This window comes from Colossoma macropomum, unplaced genomic scaffold (genome assembly GCF_904425465.1).
Source record: "Colossoma macropomum unplaced genomic scaffold, Colossoma_macropomum, whole genome shotgun sequence".
In the NCBI taxonomy this organism is placed as follows: Eukaryota; Metazoa; Chordata; class Actinopteri; order Characiformes; family Serrasalmidae; genus Colossoma; species Colossoma macropomum.
In genome coordinates this window covers 21,955,491-21,974,093 of record NW_023494785.1, presented here as the reverse complement: position 1 = coordinate 21,974,093, position 18,603 = coordinate 21,955,491, and the positions used below count along the sequence as shown (strand labels likewise).

Genomic DNA, 18,603 nt, shown 5'->3' with positions numbered 1-18,603 from the left:
CCTGGAAGTTATTCATGTTGAATTTCAGTGACGTGCTAGCCAATAAAGAATTTCCTAAATGATTAAATCAAAGTCACAGTCGTCAGCATCAAACACAGAAATCTAAGTTCTTCTCATCTATCCTGCGAGGATGTTTGAGCTGTGTTGCTGAGTTGTGTTATCATTCCCATGCCGCTTGTCTGTGTGCTTTTCTTAATCAGCTCATCAGCCGCCATGGGAGATAAACAGGCTGCCATAATTACCTCCCTCTGTCTCTATCCCTCGCCCCCTCCCCCGTTAGTCTCTCTCCATTCTTCAAAGCTGATGTTTTAAGCTCAGGGTTATTTACAGCCGCTTTATCACACCAAGGCACAGGCAGCAGAAGGGAGTGGGTCAGAAAAGTAAAGAAGAGAGCCAGCCACAGGGAAGAGAGAAAATGAAATGAAACAAAATTTAAACTCTTTAACTATCCCTATTTAACTATCACTATTTTCTTTGGTTAATAGCTAAGGTCAATATTGAAGTACTGACACAACTATTTAAACTTATAATGGACAATTAGTCCTGGTGGAGCAGCAAATTTATGCCCAATGGAGGTTTGTGGCTAAAAGGAAGGTGCTTGTTCTAAAGAGGTTTAAGTTGAATCGACAGCAGCGTGTTAATTAGGAGGAAAAGAGAATAAAGCTGAGCTGTCCCTCCCCTGTTCCTAAATAAGAATCTTAGCTGGAGCAGGACCCAAGGGAGCACAGCCGCCCTCCTCTCCAGCAAGGCCAGGAGAGGAGGAGGAAGCACTGGAGGAAACGTGTGCAACAGCAGGTGAGCAGGAGCCGAAGATCAAAACGAGGGGTGTCAAGCCCTGGAGGGCCAAAGGCTGTAGAGATCAGTTCTTTCCCTATTCTAAAGTTTACCACATACAAGATGCCAGAGGCAGATAAACAAAATTATGCTAATGCTTTAGCAGAAAGAAATCATCAGTTGCATTAGATTTCACCTCATACTGTTAGATACAAAACAGCAGTTTGAGAGTTTATTAGCTGATTTCAGATGTAATAAATTAATTAAATGACGTTCTATAAAATTTTCAGCCGACTCACCTCGTCTTCCTCTGCCCTCCTCAGCTGAAGAGTGGCGGGGAAGGGTAGGCTTCCACTCTGGCTCGGGGCGTGTCCTTCGGCCGTCCTCAGACGGGGCTTTGATCAGGCCAGGTCTTTTCTCGTCTGCTCTGCCTCCACGGCGGTTCTCGTCCATCTGCCAGGCCAGGTTGGTTTTCCACTCCTCCCCGCCAGACCGGCCACCTCTCCTACACTCATCGTGGCTGGTGGGTCGAATGCCCAGCACTCCACGACGCTCGCCGTCGGAGGGGACACGACCCCTGCGCTCCTCAGGCTGGGGCAGCCAGGCCTGGTTTACTCTGAGGTCTGACTCGGCCGGGGACCGAACGGGCTCAAGCCCTCGACTCCCGCTTCCGCTGCTGCCTCCTACAGGCAGAGTGTGGCCATTTTTCACATAGGGCAGCTTAGGGCCATGAGCTTCATCTACTTCTGTCACAACAAACAAAGAATACTCAGACACACACATATAAAAGGTAATGATGAGGAACTTTGCAAAGAACATCCAAGCATTAATTAACAATTGCATCTAGGAGTATCATCACTATACATACATCTCTGAGGGCCCCAAAAGAGTTTAGATAGATATCAAGATTGATCTTTTTAAATCAGGTTAGAGAAAAGTGGAGAAGGCTTTTGAAGCTACAAATCAGCCAGGGGCAGTGAACAAGAGCAGGTTTGCATGTTTCAGAACACCTCTCAGAAAAATGGGCCTCCACAGCACACAGTGCATGACTTTCAAAGCTTTTTGCTGCAGGGTACAATTTGCTCCACTTTTCACAACTCAAGAAAAACGGCATGTCATTTTCCTCTCAAAATATGAAGTTAAATTGTCAAAAAAGCACCAAATTGAATTTCCTTTCTTCATCCGTCTCAAAATCTGCTGAATTTATCTCATACCCTCCAGGCTCGTGAGTGTATAGGGAGAGCTGTGATTGTTATGACCTATTGTTACCGATTGTTATGAGTCTAGAGGAAATAGCTGGACAGCAGGTGAATGGATGTATAGGACGTAACTCAGATCAAGGGACATCACATATACATATACATTTTATTCATCTACATGAATCATTTAGCATGCACAAAGCATACAGAACAAATACATATACAAAACAGACAGCGCACAGGCTTTCCTACCGTTCTCAGGAAGCTCTTTTAGCACTCCCTGCTCTATCAGCTCCTGCCTTGGCCTTCTCATCGACATCTTTCTTTCCAGAACTGTGGGGAAAATTTAGCACATAAGCGTCAACTATAAACTTCGAACTACTACTGAGATTATGGTTGTGAGGAAAAGTTTGTGAATCACAGATAATAGTTTAAAGTATTGTTTGGGAAAAGAAGTACTGCAAAATAGTAGAACATTTAGGTTACGCTGGGCTACATATGTTTGGTAAAAACACGGCACTGCGTACCAACACCAACTGCACCCCAACAAGGCCAACTGCTAGGGAATGTGTGTATATATGCCACATGCACACCATCTAAGGGTGTTTTCAGTATTTGCAGAGAAAGGTGCAGCAAATATTGATCTTAACCCCAACCTACATCCTGAGGAGACACTTACAATAGGTGATGAGGTAATGTCTCAGAGAAGCGTGCTTAAACTGGTGAAAGTGTGCTCCTGACATGGTTTGGTACTTCTTATTACAAGTTTAACAAATCACTCTTTAATAGTCCAAAATTACTTCTTGTTAAAATGATAAACGCTGTGTTAAGTTAGCTTACGGCCAACTGTTACTGAGGCCCATTATTGTTTTTTAGGCTGGGCATGGACATGTATTACAAAACGAAAGTACAGAAAAACAGCTTACGGCTTACAAATACGGCTTATTATAAATCTTCTAATATATATATTACACACACACACACACACACACATCTATCTATCTATCTATCTATCTATATATATATAAAAATATATATATAATCTCAGCTTTCATAACTTTAAGGAAGAGCAAGCGCAGGAACACAATAACTTGAACAATTAGACTGTAAGGACTCATAAGGCAAAAAAAATAAACACCTTCTGAAGTTTCCTTAAACTTCTCACTGCTTTTCTTCTTCCTCCATTTCCAGGGTTTGAAAATCTTGCCCAGGGTAGAGAACTTGCCCTTGCGCTTGGGCGGAGGGGTGCCTTCCCCCGTATTGCCGCCCTCACTCCCTGTGGTATTGTGCTGGTGGTCGCCTTCATCATCTGGAAGGAAAGCGGGGGAGCAGAGTTAAGGCCTGGATGACAAAAACAGGCAGGGTTTTTGGTTAAGTGGAACGGAGTGTTGTAGATCAATGGCTCTAACTTGAGTTGTAAGCATGTATTTAAACTAATTATGTAAAACGTTGTGACATCATGGAAGATTGTACATCTCAGTCATACACAACAAGACATACGTCTTCAGGCACATAAATGGCTAATGAGCAGCTGTACTCACTGATGTGAATGTGATCTTCCGTACACACATACAACACATACAAACAACATGTGATGTGCAGCTTCACTGCGTTTTACAGAGTACCTAAGGTTCATCAGAATGACTGCTGCTTTAAACTCTTCAGCACTGTGTTTCCTGGCAGATGAAGCTGAAGGCAAACAGACCCCTGCACAGAGCCTCAGTCATCCCTCAGCCAGTGGCTGCCACACTTCATGAGCAGCTCGCATTCCTCTGAAGACAAGACTGCCAATGGGTTCACAACCACTCATTAGCTGGTGTTCTGAGGTACCAATCGGCCAACATGGGATATGTTCAATATATTGTGTTTTTTAAACACATACCTGGACCAGACATCACCTTGATTACTTAAATTACATTACATTATTAATTATATAGTTATCTAATGAATAGCATTTGCATTCTTTTTTGACCCAGTTCTTTCCACAAAACAAGACTTTAATATAACTTTTGAAAATATTTCTATGAATACCATGTCTATGAGCACCTATAAACACATTCATAACATGTTATAATGCATTTATAAGGCATTATAAACATGGTTATAAATGTAATAGAAATGTAAAGCAAAGTGAGACAAGTAAATTTATTAACGCTATGGTATTTCCAATACTTCATTTCTCACCACAGGTGTTGTCAGGGCTGGACTTTTGGTTTAAACACTAGTATGAATGCATTGTAACATGTGTTCATAGGTTCTTATAGACACGGTATTGTTAGACAAATGTGCTATTGATGGAAAGTTAAGTAATTCCTTCTCTTATTTCAATGAGCTACAAGCGAAATAAGTTAAAAAGTAAGTAAAGCCATTTCAAGACATAATTCACTGGGCACCTAAAAGGATTAACAGCAACCACGGAACAGCTACAGAACAGTATTGATGTTTAGCCAACGGAATATAAAATTTATATTTAATAATTATCCATAGTAGTAATGAATATAAGTAAGAATTATTATAATAAACATAAGTACATGTATGTTCAATGCACCCATGGCAAAAAAGATAAAGCAGTTTTTGCCTGACCTCATGAAGAATGCTTCACTCATGCATGCAAAAAAAGGCATTTATTACACCATGAATCACTGTGTTAAGGCACTCCTAGGCCAAGTATTAGCTTCACAGCTATGTAAGCACCCTTGTGACTGAGATAGACTTATACAATTGACACAAATCTACATTTCAAACTCTATTCAGCAGTCTGGCATCTTTACATCAGACAATGCATTGTTAATCTTGCCTCTGATAACACTGTAGTTTGATTCAGCTGATTCAGCTCTTCCCAATGAAACAAAATATTTTTCATTTAGCATTAGCACTGGCAGTAGCTTAACATCCAGCGCAGCAAACACAGGATGTCCTGGCGACAGTGCTGCTTCTCTGCAAAGAAGTTCCCATAACATGCCAGGCAAATTCCAGCCCAGCAGCCAGCTGCTCTCCTGACCCACAACAGACAACACACTCTCTCTAAGCAGGCCAATACCTGATCTGGTCCCACCAGACACAACTGTAGTGGTATTAGAGAGGAGAGCAACATGATGTTGTGATTTCTTCTTACACTAAAAGGCCCATAAATAATACATCTTCCTTTTTTCTATAAATAAATGAGTTTGATGTAGCATCTAAACATTGTTTGTCTAAACAAAGTTTCTAAACGTAACGTTCACTTTTCAGTCCATACTGTCCATATGGAAACTAAGCTGCAAAAACAGCCTGTTTTGAATCCACTGTTTTTGTGATGTCACAAAAACCAACCACTTAGCCTACAACACTTTAGCTCCGCTCATTCACTTTGCTTTTTCACTTAACATATATCAGCCTTAAACATGCAAACAGTCTATTGAATTCTGATTGAAAATGAATTTTGACTGTTTTTGGCACAGAAACTCGCATATAAATAAGCTAGGACTGGGCAATATGGTGATAACATTATAACATTATAGCACTTCAGTATATTTTAACAATACACAATATACATCACAATATTTTTTTTCCCTGAGATTCAATAAGATTGACATAAAATAGAACCTGTAGTACTACATATAATAAAATATAACAACAGCAACAACAATAATAATAATAAACCTAAACCTACACCTATACATACTACATTTCACTAAATCCAATTTTGCTCACTTTGTAATGAAGCGTAGTTAGCCAGTTCTCTTTGAGTACTGTCGCTATCCACGATATGCTCAGAAAAGTGTATTGCAACAATTTATCATGACAACGATATCATCATATCACCCACCCTTAAAATGGGTACAAAAGTACAATAAAAATGTACGCTTTGGGACCTTTAACATGATAATGCCATTTATCACAATCTACCTAAAACTGTAACAGTACAATCTGCCTTCTTGACATTGCTTAATGTGTTTAATCAATTAATTGATTAATGTTAATTCATCAAGAAGGTGACTTATTTAATAATTTTTTTATTCTATAAATCAAGTAACCATGATATCTGTGGGTAGATTTCCTGTTACTGTTCTTTTCAGCAAACCCCTCAGGGCCATACATTCACTCCTAATGACTGATATTAGACCTGCTGCCCTCTCTACTTCCTGTAACAAGACCTACAGCTGGAAATTAGAATTGCCCCCCTCCTGCACTTCCTGTTTCTGGAGATCCAAAAAAAAAGAAATATTACAGACAAGCCAAGTATGAGCTCAGACGCACAGTGCCTGGTTTAACAGCAGTCTGAATCAGCAAGGCAGCCCCCACCCTGACAGAGGCTACAATACAGTGAGTGGGAGAGTAGTGCTACCTGGTCTCCAGCTGCCATGGCGACGGGTGTGGAGGCAGCAGGCCATGGGGAGCTGAGGTGTCCTCAACTTGGCCCCCACCTCCCTACTGTACGCCCCCTGAACGGGAGAGCCTGGAGGAAACTGCAGAGGTGTGAGAAAATTTCCAAAAAGACAGCTGGATCCTTGAGGCAAGACCAACTATAATCTTCTAGTTCCAAAAAAACATTCCGGCATTGCAGGTATCATTTTTTATCATTTTATCACCATTTTCATTCTTGTCTTTGTGAGGAATAGAAATGATCTCATGCCCAAGATTAGGGCTGTCACTACTGATTTTGCTGGTAATCGAGTAGGATCAAACAATAAAAAAACAGACTGAACAATACAGCCTTTCAAAAAAAATCAAAATACTTTACTGGAAAAAAATAGATTAGGAAGCTTTTGTAAAGGAACTTTATAAAAGCACTACCCAGCAAAAGTAAATGCACATATATCATATAAATATTATGTGAAAAGTCTTTCAAGCTCTATTTCTTACTATAAGACAGACCAGCAGAAGAATCTAAAAACAGGCATTATCATCATGCAAATTATTCATTGCCAAGTCACTGAGAAGTTGAATGCTATATCATGGATTTTCTTTTCCCAAATTGAGCAAATAAGTTAATCGAGCAACTGAGACAGCCCTACTCAAGGCACACATTCATAAGAAACTTAGAACAGAAAGTCTTGTCACTAAAGCCACAGTTCCGACAAGCCCATCACACGCACAGGACACAAACGGTACACCAGCTTCACACAGGCAGCCATCCAAATCTGAGCCGAGGATAGAGCTGAGACAAACTAGCCACCGAGCAGCCATCCATCAACAAGAATAGAGAATGCGACAGTACATGAGTCCCAGTCCTCTGGCCTCTGGAGAAAGAAAAGCCAAACAGTGCAGTCCTGAAGACTTTAACCAGCCAGCCAGCGGAGTTTGAGCTTGCTGAGCTCATCGTTTGCGGATGCTGGACCTTAATAGACCCAGCATTGCTCACAGCTCTGGGCTGACAGAACAGGAGAAAGCAGATCTGGAAGAGACAGCTGCAGACGGCACACTGTGTTGATGAAAATGTTCGTTTGAGCGAGGCGTGAGCAGACTTCACATCCTGTACTAGGGCTAGGGCTGTGCGAATGGCAGAGAAACTGACTGGATCAGGCACAGCAGCAGGAGAGGAGGGGGTGAGGCCTGGGAAACAGAGGGAGGAAACTGTACTCCACCCTGATCCTGAGCGAGGTGGGGGGAGGGAGGGGGTTGACAGAGAGGACTCCCACCCACTAAGCACATGAGTGTGAAGTGGAAAACATATTAGAACAGATGTGTAAAAATAACACAGTCATTTAACAAGTTATCCTGATTCAGTGCACTGCAGTAAGTGCATGTCATACGTATATTTGCCATTATAGCACCGAAATATCAGCATCATATCTGTAACAGCAAATAAGGCCTTAAAAATAAAACGTCAGCATCTGATTGCTGTTTAAAGCTATTTCAAAGCAATATTTGAATATTTGAAGCTGTATTTGCTGTACTACATAAGTGAAGAATGTTTAGGTGAACCTGGGGTACTGTCCTAAAAATCTCTGTAGTTCATTCACTTTATTTCATTGATAACCCTATACAAATAAATGTTATATTTCTCTGCAATGCTAATCCAGATTTAGTACCAGGTTTAGTACCAATTTATAAATTTTATACATGTTTACATATCAGCAGAAAGAAACAAAAATCTCAGATCACCAAAGAGCTATCATCAGCATCGGTCCACAATTCCCATATCGGTGCAACTTAAAACAAAAGCTCCAATACTGCTATAATGACAGAACCACACACTCTCAGTGGAGGACGGTAGGCTGTAAGTTGTGACACATCACCAGCTTCTCTATATTAGCCTTAAAAAACAGTTAGTTTAAAGTTTTAGGGCCCATTTCAACAGCAATCAAGCTTTAAATAGAGCCATACCCAATAACATCCAAACAAGCCAGAAAACCATTCCCAGCCAGCTTTCACACATGCAAAACAGAATTCCTCTGTCTTCCACATAGAGACAGAGCTGGCCACAATTATCCATGAACTCTGTGCAGGCCACCACACAGCTTACTGAAAGCCTCCTCCTCTTCTCTTCTCTACATAGGGTCTTGTGTACTAGATACAGTGGAACACATCATAAAATTAGCTATGAAAAAGATAGCAAAGGCTCAACCCAGCACAGCAAACCATAAAGCAACGCTCTAGCAGCAAGGCCTCTGTACTGTCCATATTGCTTCAATATCAGCATTCTCAATAATGGTATCACATAAGCTTGCAATATGCAAATGAGCTTCTAACCAAATCACTGAATATTTTATTGTGTGCTTGTGTGGTTCATCGGGCATTTAGATGAATCACAGCATTCATGTCATCTGATAAACATTAATCATTTTGGTTAAAACCAGCAGTGTAGAGTTGCTTCACTATGGGGAGGGGGGATAGGGCAAATCATTATTCATCACTCAAATACAGTGGCCAAGGCTCATATTGGACTCTTCTTCCTTGTCCTATTAAGCACCACTCTTCCATCGCCCTTGGTGCTTTTTGCCTGTGATCATTCATAACATAGCTGAAGTGTAGTTACTTTGATCAACTTAATTGCCCAGTCTAAATCTCCAGTCTTGTCCAGATCTGCAGACATGCAGACTTAACGTGCACGTCACTGAGAAAGTCCACAGGGCTGTAGGTCTGTCCAAGTGTGCCAGAGAGTTTGAGCAGACTTTGCTCTTGGAATCACCCAAAACTCATAGGAAAACGGACGTGATGACATGAATGAAAGAGCTCCAAAAAACAATAACGGCCACTTAATTGGTCAAAGGTGTCTTCTCCAGCATCCCGTATTTTTCTGTGTTGCCGATTGACTAATCCAAGAAGTGCATTGAATTTGATCAAGTGTTTGGAATCTGACCCCTTACAGTGTGCTGTGACCGGTGGCCAGCAATTTTTTTTTTTTGTTACATATTTACACATGTATTTTTATTATTATTATTACACATTTACATATACATATTAACCCAAATTATGTTATTCATAGGAAAACATTTATATTTTTCCAAATAACATTATCTGTCTTATTTTTCTGTACGGTTACAAGTAGGGCAAAGCCCCAGTGCCCCTAATCAACGACCTCAATCAAAAATAACACAGGCCAGTCATTAACTTGTCACATCAAAGGTTAACCTAAAAAGGTTGTGCTTTTGGTAAATTGGAAGGCATATCACAAGTGCCATATGCTGCAATATAATTGCAATATGGTATTTGGTCTGTATTGTGTAGCCCTAATATGTAAATCAAAACGAAAACAGCGCGGGGGCTGTGTGCACATACAGCCCCAGGGCAGAAGAATCAGGTGCGAATGCTGTTTGTTTAAGGGAGGAGAGAGAAGATAGCTGTATCATTGGTTTAGAGGCAGGCATGAAGCCTGGAGCAGCTTGTATGGTTATGTAAGCGTGGCTCCGGTGGGAGAACTCATGAGGAACACCACCCTCCCTCTCCTCTTCCCTCTCGTGATTGCACTCAACAACCCCTCCCCTAACCAGCCACACTGCCAGGCCCACTCAGAACACACTGCTAGTGTGCAAGTGTGATGTTAAACATCATCACATGTCCAGTAGCGCTGCTACTTAAACCATTAGTCTATTCTACAACTCAGCAAAGTTACCCCGAGAAAAACAATAACTTAAGGCCAAGGCTACATAAGCGGTCATCTTCATAGCTTAGCTCCACTGTAATGCATTGTTGTAGGCACTGATAAGTGTTTCGTAAAGCATCCAGAAACATGACATTTTGTGTTACAGAAAAGTAGCCGTAAGTGAATCCAGCGATAGTGAGGGCAAAGCCTGAGGAGAGGCTGCTGAAGAAACAAAGAGTCCTGTATTGTGAGACGAAACCTAGCCGTACTGTTTGGCTGGTCAGTTGGCTGAGGAGCATTAGGGGCCTAATAGAGTCCTGCTCGCAGAAAGAGACCCTCAGCTGTGCTTTGTCTCTGCCACTGATGACGTCTCTTTCTCCCTCCAGACTGAGGAAAAACACTTCAGTGATCATTGTGATTCGGGTTTGAGGCTTTTCTCCATAAATAAACTATGTTTTAGTTGGTAAAGGAGAAGGATCCCAATCTATCAGGGAGGAGAGGATGTGATGTAATGGTAAGAAGCAAATTTCAACACTAGCAAAACACATTTGAAGTCTACTCCAAAAACATTCTCTATCAATCCAGGTTTAATTGCTTTAAAATGCTTTATAGTGTTCATATTTATGTAGAATGTTTTTTTTTTGTTCCTCCGCTAAAAAGCAGCATTTTTCACAATTGCTGCAAATGTTACAAAGGGGTAGCTAGATAGCAGCTGTGAAAATTCGAGGTTGGATTGAACAACGTTTTAAAAGTTAGCTGGCTAAGCAAGAAATCCTGCTTTGTGAGACAAGCCTCTGATCAGTTCAAAAAGAAACTCAGTGTGGAATACACATGGGGTTAGGTCATATGTATGCATCATTCACTGCCTTAATGGCAAACATAAAACAATTGAAGCAAGACTGTTAGGCCTCACATGCAACATCTCAGTGAAAATCTGAACATCAATCTGAATCCAAAACATACTTGTTTATATAAACACTGTTACTGTGGTTACTGGAAATGATTTGAAGAATCTTTCCACTTTACAGAGTTATAAAAATAGCTGTGATAGCAACACAAATTGCACAGCAAAGAAATGATCTTCTCTAATTAGTTCAGTCATCATTCTGCATGAAAAAAGGAAAAACAGCAAGAAGATGAAGTCAACATTTAAATCTGTGTCTCTGCAAACAAACACAAACACTAAAGGATGCTTTAACCATTGCAAATCAGTTTCCTTGACATGTAATCAAGAAAATGTAAGTGAACGCAAGAAAACCCAGATTGTTTGGAAATGACTGGAGAATCACAATAGCAGGAACTCCAGCACCAAACAATTCTTGGACATGAATACTCCTCAGAGCCAAAATAAGTGTTTTCAGTGCTGAAGCAAGAAAAGTAGTAACATCTGGTGATTCTAGAAACACCATGAAGGTCAGACTTTTAGAGGTTGAAAGCTTCAGAGATAAGAGCTCATAAGAAAGAAAACCACTGCTTAAAGGGACAGGACTGGAGCCAGTCCAACAGCATAGTGCAGAAGTACTACGAAGAGACAGTCCTCCTCAGCACTTGTGTATGTTTTAATAGTCTGTTTTTACATGTAGAGTCTCCATTTAGCTTGATGCATCCAGATTTAGAACTGTCATCTGATTGCTTTCATGCAGACAGAATGAGAGTCTCTGTAGTAGAGATTTCACACAGGCCATGTTCTGATTCTATTTTACTCCTCACAGAAAACAATGGACTCCTGCAGCAGTTCCAGCTACTTATAACCTCAGATGGTGTACATCATTGAGTTCGTATGAAAACCTCACTTTCCTCCCCTTGTTTATATTGATTTTTTTTTTTTGACAGCTGTTCTTCACATTGTAGGACATGTCACAACTAACACAGTAATAGAAAAACTGAAAAGCACATCTTTCAAGTGTAATTCTTACAGTTACAGGTGTTAAAGACGTTTTCTTTCACTGAAAGAAACACACAACGGAACACAACTGAAGTTAGTGTTTCCTATATACAAGATATTCCTACAACAGCAGCAAAAATCTTGTTACATTAGCATACATTAAAGATGTTTCCTCTTTCTCCTTTAAAAGTTACAAGGTTTTGTTACCTCAGCGACTAAGCGCATGTGACTCACCGGTGTGTGTGCTGGAGTCCTGAGATGCAGTCTCCAGAGAGAGGCTCTGTCCCATGCTCGTGGCCCTAAAGGGCCTAGGTATGCTGTACTGCCCTCCTTACTGGACAACAACAGGGCCCACCTGCTCCACTCTGGCTTGCCCTGGATCTCCAGTTAAAGGGCCTCTTTACTGCCAGCTTCCTTCGTCTTCTCACGCTCCCTCTCTCTCTGCCCGCTGATCTTTACGGCTCTCACCCTCTCTCAGTGACTCTCTCGCCAACATTACCTCCCTTCTTCTCTCCTGGCGCCTTCCACTCCTCCCTCCGCTACTCCCCACCCCTTTCCTTTACGCTGACCCTCCCTCCCACCCTTTCTCTCTCACTCCCTGACTTTATAAATAAGCATGTAGCGCAACTACAGATGGATGCCTATCATTCCAGAGAGTCAGGGTCAAAGTGCAACGTTCGAGCATGTGTGAGAGAAAGAGAGAGTGAAACAGAAGGCCAAGGAAAGAGATTAAGGGGCTACCCGGGTGGAAGACCAAGAGACACTTAATTAGAACGATATGGTGAACAATACGAGGAGTGATTCATACCGAGACTGCTAGAAAAAACAACTGAGGTTTTTTTGTATGCCTCAGGTCCCAGCTGCAGCATAAAGGTTCTTTTATTTAAATGTTGTTTCATTAGTCAACCTGATAAACACATATTTTTACCTCATCAGCTCACAGTGATCACATTGAACACGATTCATAATATATGATTTTAAAGACAAAATTCTTGCTTTCCTGAAATGTAATGATGTTTGGCTGCCATCCACTTCCTCTGATTTTTGGTTGAACCACCCTTTACCAGTGGGTGGGGAAAAATGTTTTACCTTGCCCACCTATCATCTAGCCCTGGGATTCCCACACTTTGCTAATGCCAGGACCCATGAAGGGTAGTGTTTGTTTCATAACCCACCAAATATTTTTTCACGTGAAATAAGACATAAAGTTGTCAAAAAGTACCATTCCATCAGTCATCATGCATGCAGGCTAGAGGTGGGATACTTCAAGAAATTTTCACGCTACACAATGTCTATTTACTAATAAGTTGGAACAGAACAAGTAGTGCCATATTTAAAAAAAAATACTATCAAAAACTATGAATCCACACACACTGTGCTGCCATAAATCCAATTAAACAGGACTAAGTGATGTTGGGAAGTGTTTAGGTACTGAAAATATTCACAATATGCTCAGAAAAGCATAGTGTGACATATTTGACGTAATTTATCACAATAACAAATAATACTGTCATATGTCCCAGCTTTAATGCGGAATAGAACACAATAAAGCAATGACATCACTCAATATTTAGATGTAATCCATTTAGCTATAACCTTCAGAATGAACAAATTCATACATATAATTATTATGTATACTGTATGTCATAGTTAAATTAGTTATGATCCATGCTGTTGTTTACTAAGATAGTCTGCTCTGTACTCTGATCACTGACTAATTAGGCCAAAGCAAGTTTGCTTTATACCAGAACAGATGCGGCAAAAGCTTCGAACGGACAGCTACATGCCCCTACTGTCATCATTTGCGTGACATTCGATAACCGCACTTCTAACCAATGCGATTGTTAGCTGTACTCAAACGGAGCAGTTTCTGCTTCTGATTTAAAAAATAGTTCATAAGCACTGCCCTCATGGAAAAATTATAATTTATAAACATACAAGCTAAAAACAAGCAGCACATTTTTTATTCAACATTTCACATACATCACTACATCTAATATAATAGGACCAATTATGCCCTCTCAAACCCCTCATCCTCTCAACAACAGGGCAAAACCTTAGACAGCTATGCCACTCAGGAGTCCTGGCTAAATCTCTTTTTAATGAAAAATGCTGATGTTAGTGCTCTTTTATTACTGATGACACTCACAATATGGTCGGAAAGCTTATCACGATGTAATTTATCATGATAACAGTACATCATCCTAACCTACAAAAAAATTCCTTTTCAAAATCTGCACTGAAATATTCTTTGTGTCTTGCTCTTACAGATGACATTCCAATCCCTGACCACAAAAATGTTCATAGTTCTGTTTTATCTGGTCCACATTTAGTGTTCCCTTTAACTCATAAAAATCTCTTCTAAAAGATACAACCAGTCTTCTGCCCCATAGGTTATCCTGCAGAGTCCATTAGAGGAAAATGGGTATGAACATGTGTGGCTTTATAACATGAGCACATGACACACTAACATTGTTGAAAGGGGGCTGGCTTACAAGCAAAATACGTCTCATTCCCTCTAAAAGCCTCCACTTCAGTGATTCAGTGATTTGTTCTAAGCACTTAATTGACTGATTAATTACAAGCAGTGGGAGCTATCCCACAGTATTTCACAGGCCTCAGTAAGAGACAGACTAGGAGAAGTGGAGGAGAAGCCAAAACACACACGTTAGCGTTTAGCAGTCAAAAGTTGCCCTGTATAATTCCCTGAACATTCTATAAATTCAATTCATCCTGTGCATTTGTTGAATTGAAACTCAATTGGCCTCATTTTGTAAAAGCCTTCAGCTTAAGATCAGAGGCTAGACAGACACAGAGATCAGAAATGGAACAGGCCTTCAGACAGACCACTGCAGCAACGGTGCGCAGGAGGGAGAACAGAGCCAAAAGAACTAGGAGGGGTACACAAAGGGAGAGAGGATGAATCAGTAAGCCTGCCAAACAAGAGAAGAAAGAGTGCCTGATGCACGTTTAGTGTGGCATTTGAGAGAAGTTAAGATACTTCAGTGGCACAACTGATTCATGTTTCATGTTACTACAAATTCCTGAGGCATTACCAGTAGGCATGAACAGACCTAGTCCTATATATCCAAGAGAAAGTGCTGGTTCTTTCATTGTAGATGACTGTGGTTATCAACTCAAGTAACATAAAAGGCTGTACAAGTACACTAATTCCTAGATTTTCAGTAAAATGTGCTTTTCATAGCAGTTGTTGGTTCTCCTCACTGAGAAATGTTTTACTGTCACTGTCACAAGTCATATTAATTAACATGCATTTTACTACTGCTTTACTACTGTTTCTAAAGCTTTTTTCATTTTTAAAGGAAAGGGTATCTTTTAGTACTTTAAAATGATCATACAGTATACAAATACAACTACATCAGCTTACTGTACAAACAAAATTAACTACTAAGCAGCTTGTGTGGCTATGTATTCATATTTAATTCTACGGTTGAGAATAAAATTAAGTCAAGCCTTAAAGCACAACCACTACATACTGTAAGGGATTAACAGGGCCGTTCTTAAGAGAAAAAAGGGTAAATGTTTGAGGTTTAGATGTAACAAAAGAGAGTCAAACACAAACAATCCTTTCTTTCTTAGTGCCACTATGAAATCCCCAAACCATGCAACAATAATGCTGCACTGAGGCGAGAGAGAGAGACAGCAAAAGAGAAAATAAATAAATAAATAAATATTAAAAACATTAACTGAATCCAAAACTCTACCCTCAAATGAGTTCAGAACCTACTCTGGTAAAGCACCCCACTGTTCCAGCACAAAACTCCAATGCATGTGTTCTAGTGGAAATAAAGCGACTCATGAGTGAGCTGCGGCCCTATTTCTCTGTGTCCCAGTTACAGCGTCTACACTGGGGCGCTGGTCCAAACACAGAGCCGAGCCTGCTGGATGGTTCTGCCCAAGCCCAGAACCTGTCGCTGCTGTGACCTGGAAAACGAGCTATGCTACATGAAGGAGGAGACACACAATGGTCTGACGTCATGATGCATCTTGGGGGTGCCTACAAGCTCAGTGCATTTGTTTTTTGAGATATGAGCTTAAAAGGAGAGTCTGTAATATAGAAGCCCCACATCACCATTTCCATGACGCTAAAACATGATACAAAACTGTCCCAATAAAGTCCTCCATGGCAGAAACAAAGAAAAATAACCTTTTGACTGTGCCAAACAAAGCATGAGAAGTGATACTGCTTGTTATAATGTTTGTTAATGCTACTTGATAATAAATTGAATGAAGATGCAATATCAAATAACATGCGCACCGATGTAAACTCAGTTTAATAATAGGTCTAGTTCCACACACACACACACACACACACACACATATATCAATATGCTGGAAGTACAACCAAGGTCTATTCAGAATGATAAACATTTAACAAGCTCTCTTTAGCCATTCACTCCTCTCGCCGACAAAGCAGGAATACAAACCAGTGTGTGCTTTGTAAAATAATCACTTACCACGATTTTCCATTACAGAATCTGACACGAACCACTGAGTAGTTCCTGTAAATAAAAATAAAAAACTCAAGTTAACATAGCTTCATCAGCTTGACAAATGACAAAAGTAGTTCTGACACAATGTTTTGGGAGTTCACATTTTCCTACAGTTATAAAACTGATCAAATGATAATATGGCTGTTTTGGCTTCTGGCTGGTTCACCCTGAGCGTAGAGTTTAAAATATTTAACACAACCTGCTGGGACCCGACTGCTCACATCAGATTCGGGCATTATTTTCCAAATATATCTCAGGCTTGGGATTAGGTTCAAACTTTATGCTCAGGTTGCCACAGCCCACCACCCACTTAACAGATTTTACACTGATTTTTTTTTCACTTTAGTTTTCTTCTTACTAACAGATTTTAATCTGACTTGCTGGAGTTACCCACTGGTCAATATAGCACTGCAGTCCACGAGGCACACTCTCATGACAAAATAGATGAGCAGGAAATAAAACAGCACATTACAAGATTTTATTCAGTTTTAAAAGAATAATAATAAATAAGAATAATAAAGTTTTTGTAGATGAGTACATTTGTTAAAGTGAAACTTACACTTAATTTTGGACAGCTTATATAGGACAGCCTGATTTAGATGGTATCATATTTAATTCATTTATTTTATTTCATTTATCCATAATCTAATGATGGCTGTTATTGTCACTACACAGTAATTAACTGTTAACACCATCCTACAAGATTGTATTCAGCACTTTAGGTGATTATGTGCCTGTTGGGATCAGTTTCAACTGTTGATGGGGGTCAGGTCTAGACAAAATCGTTGGGCCCAGTTTGTGGTTGGACTAAAAACTTTCAAATCTGCCCCTCCATGGGAACGGGGCCAGCATATGTTTGAAGGCTGATGAGGGATGAATTTAGGAAACATCCCCCAAATATTACCTCAAACCTAGCTTTCTAGCTTCACACTCTTTAAAACACAATGCTCAACATTTCAGGTAGCAAAGAATCACAGTCAAAACAAAATCTCACATCTCATTGGCAACTTTTTAGGATAAGTGAAAAACTGTAACTTTAATGTAGTGCAATATAAAAAGGTTTTATTCCAATTTGGCCCATATTCATTCATTTTTCATGAACTATTCATACAATGTAAAAAGCAGCTAACATTTTTAAATTGTGTAAACAATATAAGGCTGTTTACAGGCATCCAAGTTAAGCTTAATAGATTTTAAGACATTTCTAATGCCATTTCACATGTAAACTATGATGAAATTTGCAGTGACAACATACAATATACTAAATATTCTAAAGTATTCTCTAAAGATACTAACTTTGGAGGTACTAACCTATCTGTACCCCAAAGACCCACAGTAAAAACATTTATTCAAATTTAAAAGACAAATAAAGCCTTTCATGAATGTAATTTCAGATAATGTCAGACTTTTTTAAGGCCCTTTCGACACCTTGAAAATAGAGTTATGAGATTTAATAGGACAGTGATATAACAGTACAGCAGCAGTAGTATGACAAACTTTTGTCCCTGAGAAGCTGAACCCTCACGTCACCCAAAATACTTATTGACAGTCAACACTGGAAACGCACAACGTAGAAGGTCATTGGCCTTGTAAGGGGGTGGTCGTCCTCGGTGTGTCCGGTTAACAGGTCTCAGACCAGGAGATAAGGCTCATGAGCTCATGTCTACTGACACCCTGTGTGAAAGGGGGGGGGCAGAGAGAGAGAGAGAGAGAGAGAGAGAGAGAGAGAGAGAGAGAGAGAGAGAGAGAGTTAAATCAACAGGGACAGAAGACCATTTAAACACTTAAACTAGCTCACTGAGACAGGGTGATCGCAGGCTAATGGGAGTCATCAATAAAGCAAGACATGCTCAAGTGCACCCATAAAGAAGCTGCCCTCTAATGCTTCAGCCTGTGGCTCCGTACAACATCTGAATTAGCCTAGTTATTTTACTTAGTCATAGCTTTATAAAAACAAAGGAAAACAATTTGGTAGTTTCAGTATTGCTTTAAACACATTTTTCACACCATTAATCTTAAATGGCAGCCATTTTCTAAAATATGCTTAAACTTAGGGACATCTTAATGTGAGCTAGCAGGTGAAGTTAAAGCCTACTTCAAAGTAAATGTCACCTAGGGAAAAGCAAAGACAACAGCAGACATGATTAGAAATTTTTTGAGAAGTGCCAAAGGGTCTTTTTTTTTGGCCACTTTTGGGTGAGATGTGCAAGTTTGAAGATTCTC

General features: G+C 40.1%; 1 protein-coding gene across 5 annotated transcripts in view; it reads right to left on the bottom strand.

Annotated features, from left to right (window-relative positions):
• Positions 1-18,603, bottom strand: part of phactr4b (phosphatase and actin regulator 4b) — a 40,271-nt gene that overhangs the window by 12,059 nt on the left and 9,609 nt on the right. For 2 of the 5 annotated variants that reach the window (XM_036587094.1, XM_036587127.1), the window contains exons 1-4: positions 12,101-12,401; positions 3,112-3,282; positions 2,226-2,306; positions 1,074-1,520 (exon numbers count right to left, since the gene is read on the bottom strand). In XM_036587094.1, the coding sequence (XP_036442987.1) occupies positions 1,074-1,520; positions 2,226-2,306; positions 3,112-3,282; positions 12,101-12,155 (754 nt within the window). In that variant the 5' untranslated portion in view covers positions 12,156-12,401. Of the gene's footprint in view, positions 1-1,073; positions 1,521-2,225; positions 2,307-3,111; positions 3,283-6,300; positions 7,440-12,100; positions 12,402-16,344; positions 16,390-17,947; positions 18,055-18,603 lie in introns of those variants that run through there. The other 3 variants (XM_036587118.1, XM_036587103.1, XM_036587111.1) reach the window with 3 other exon arrangements.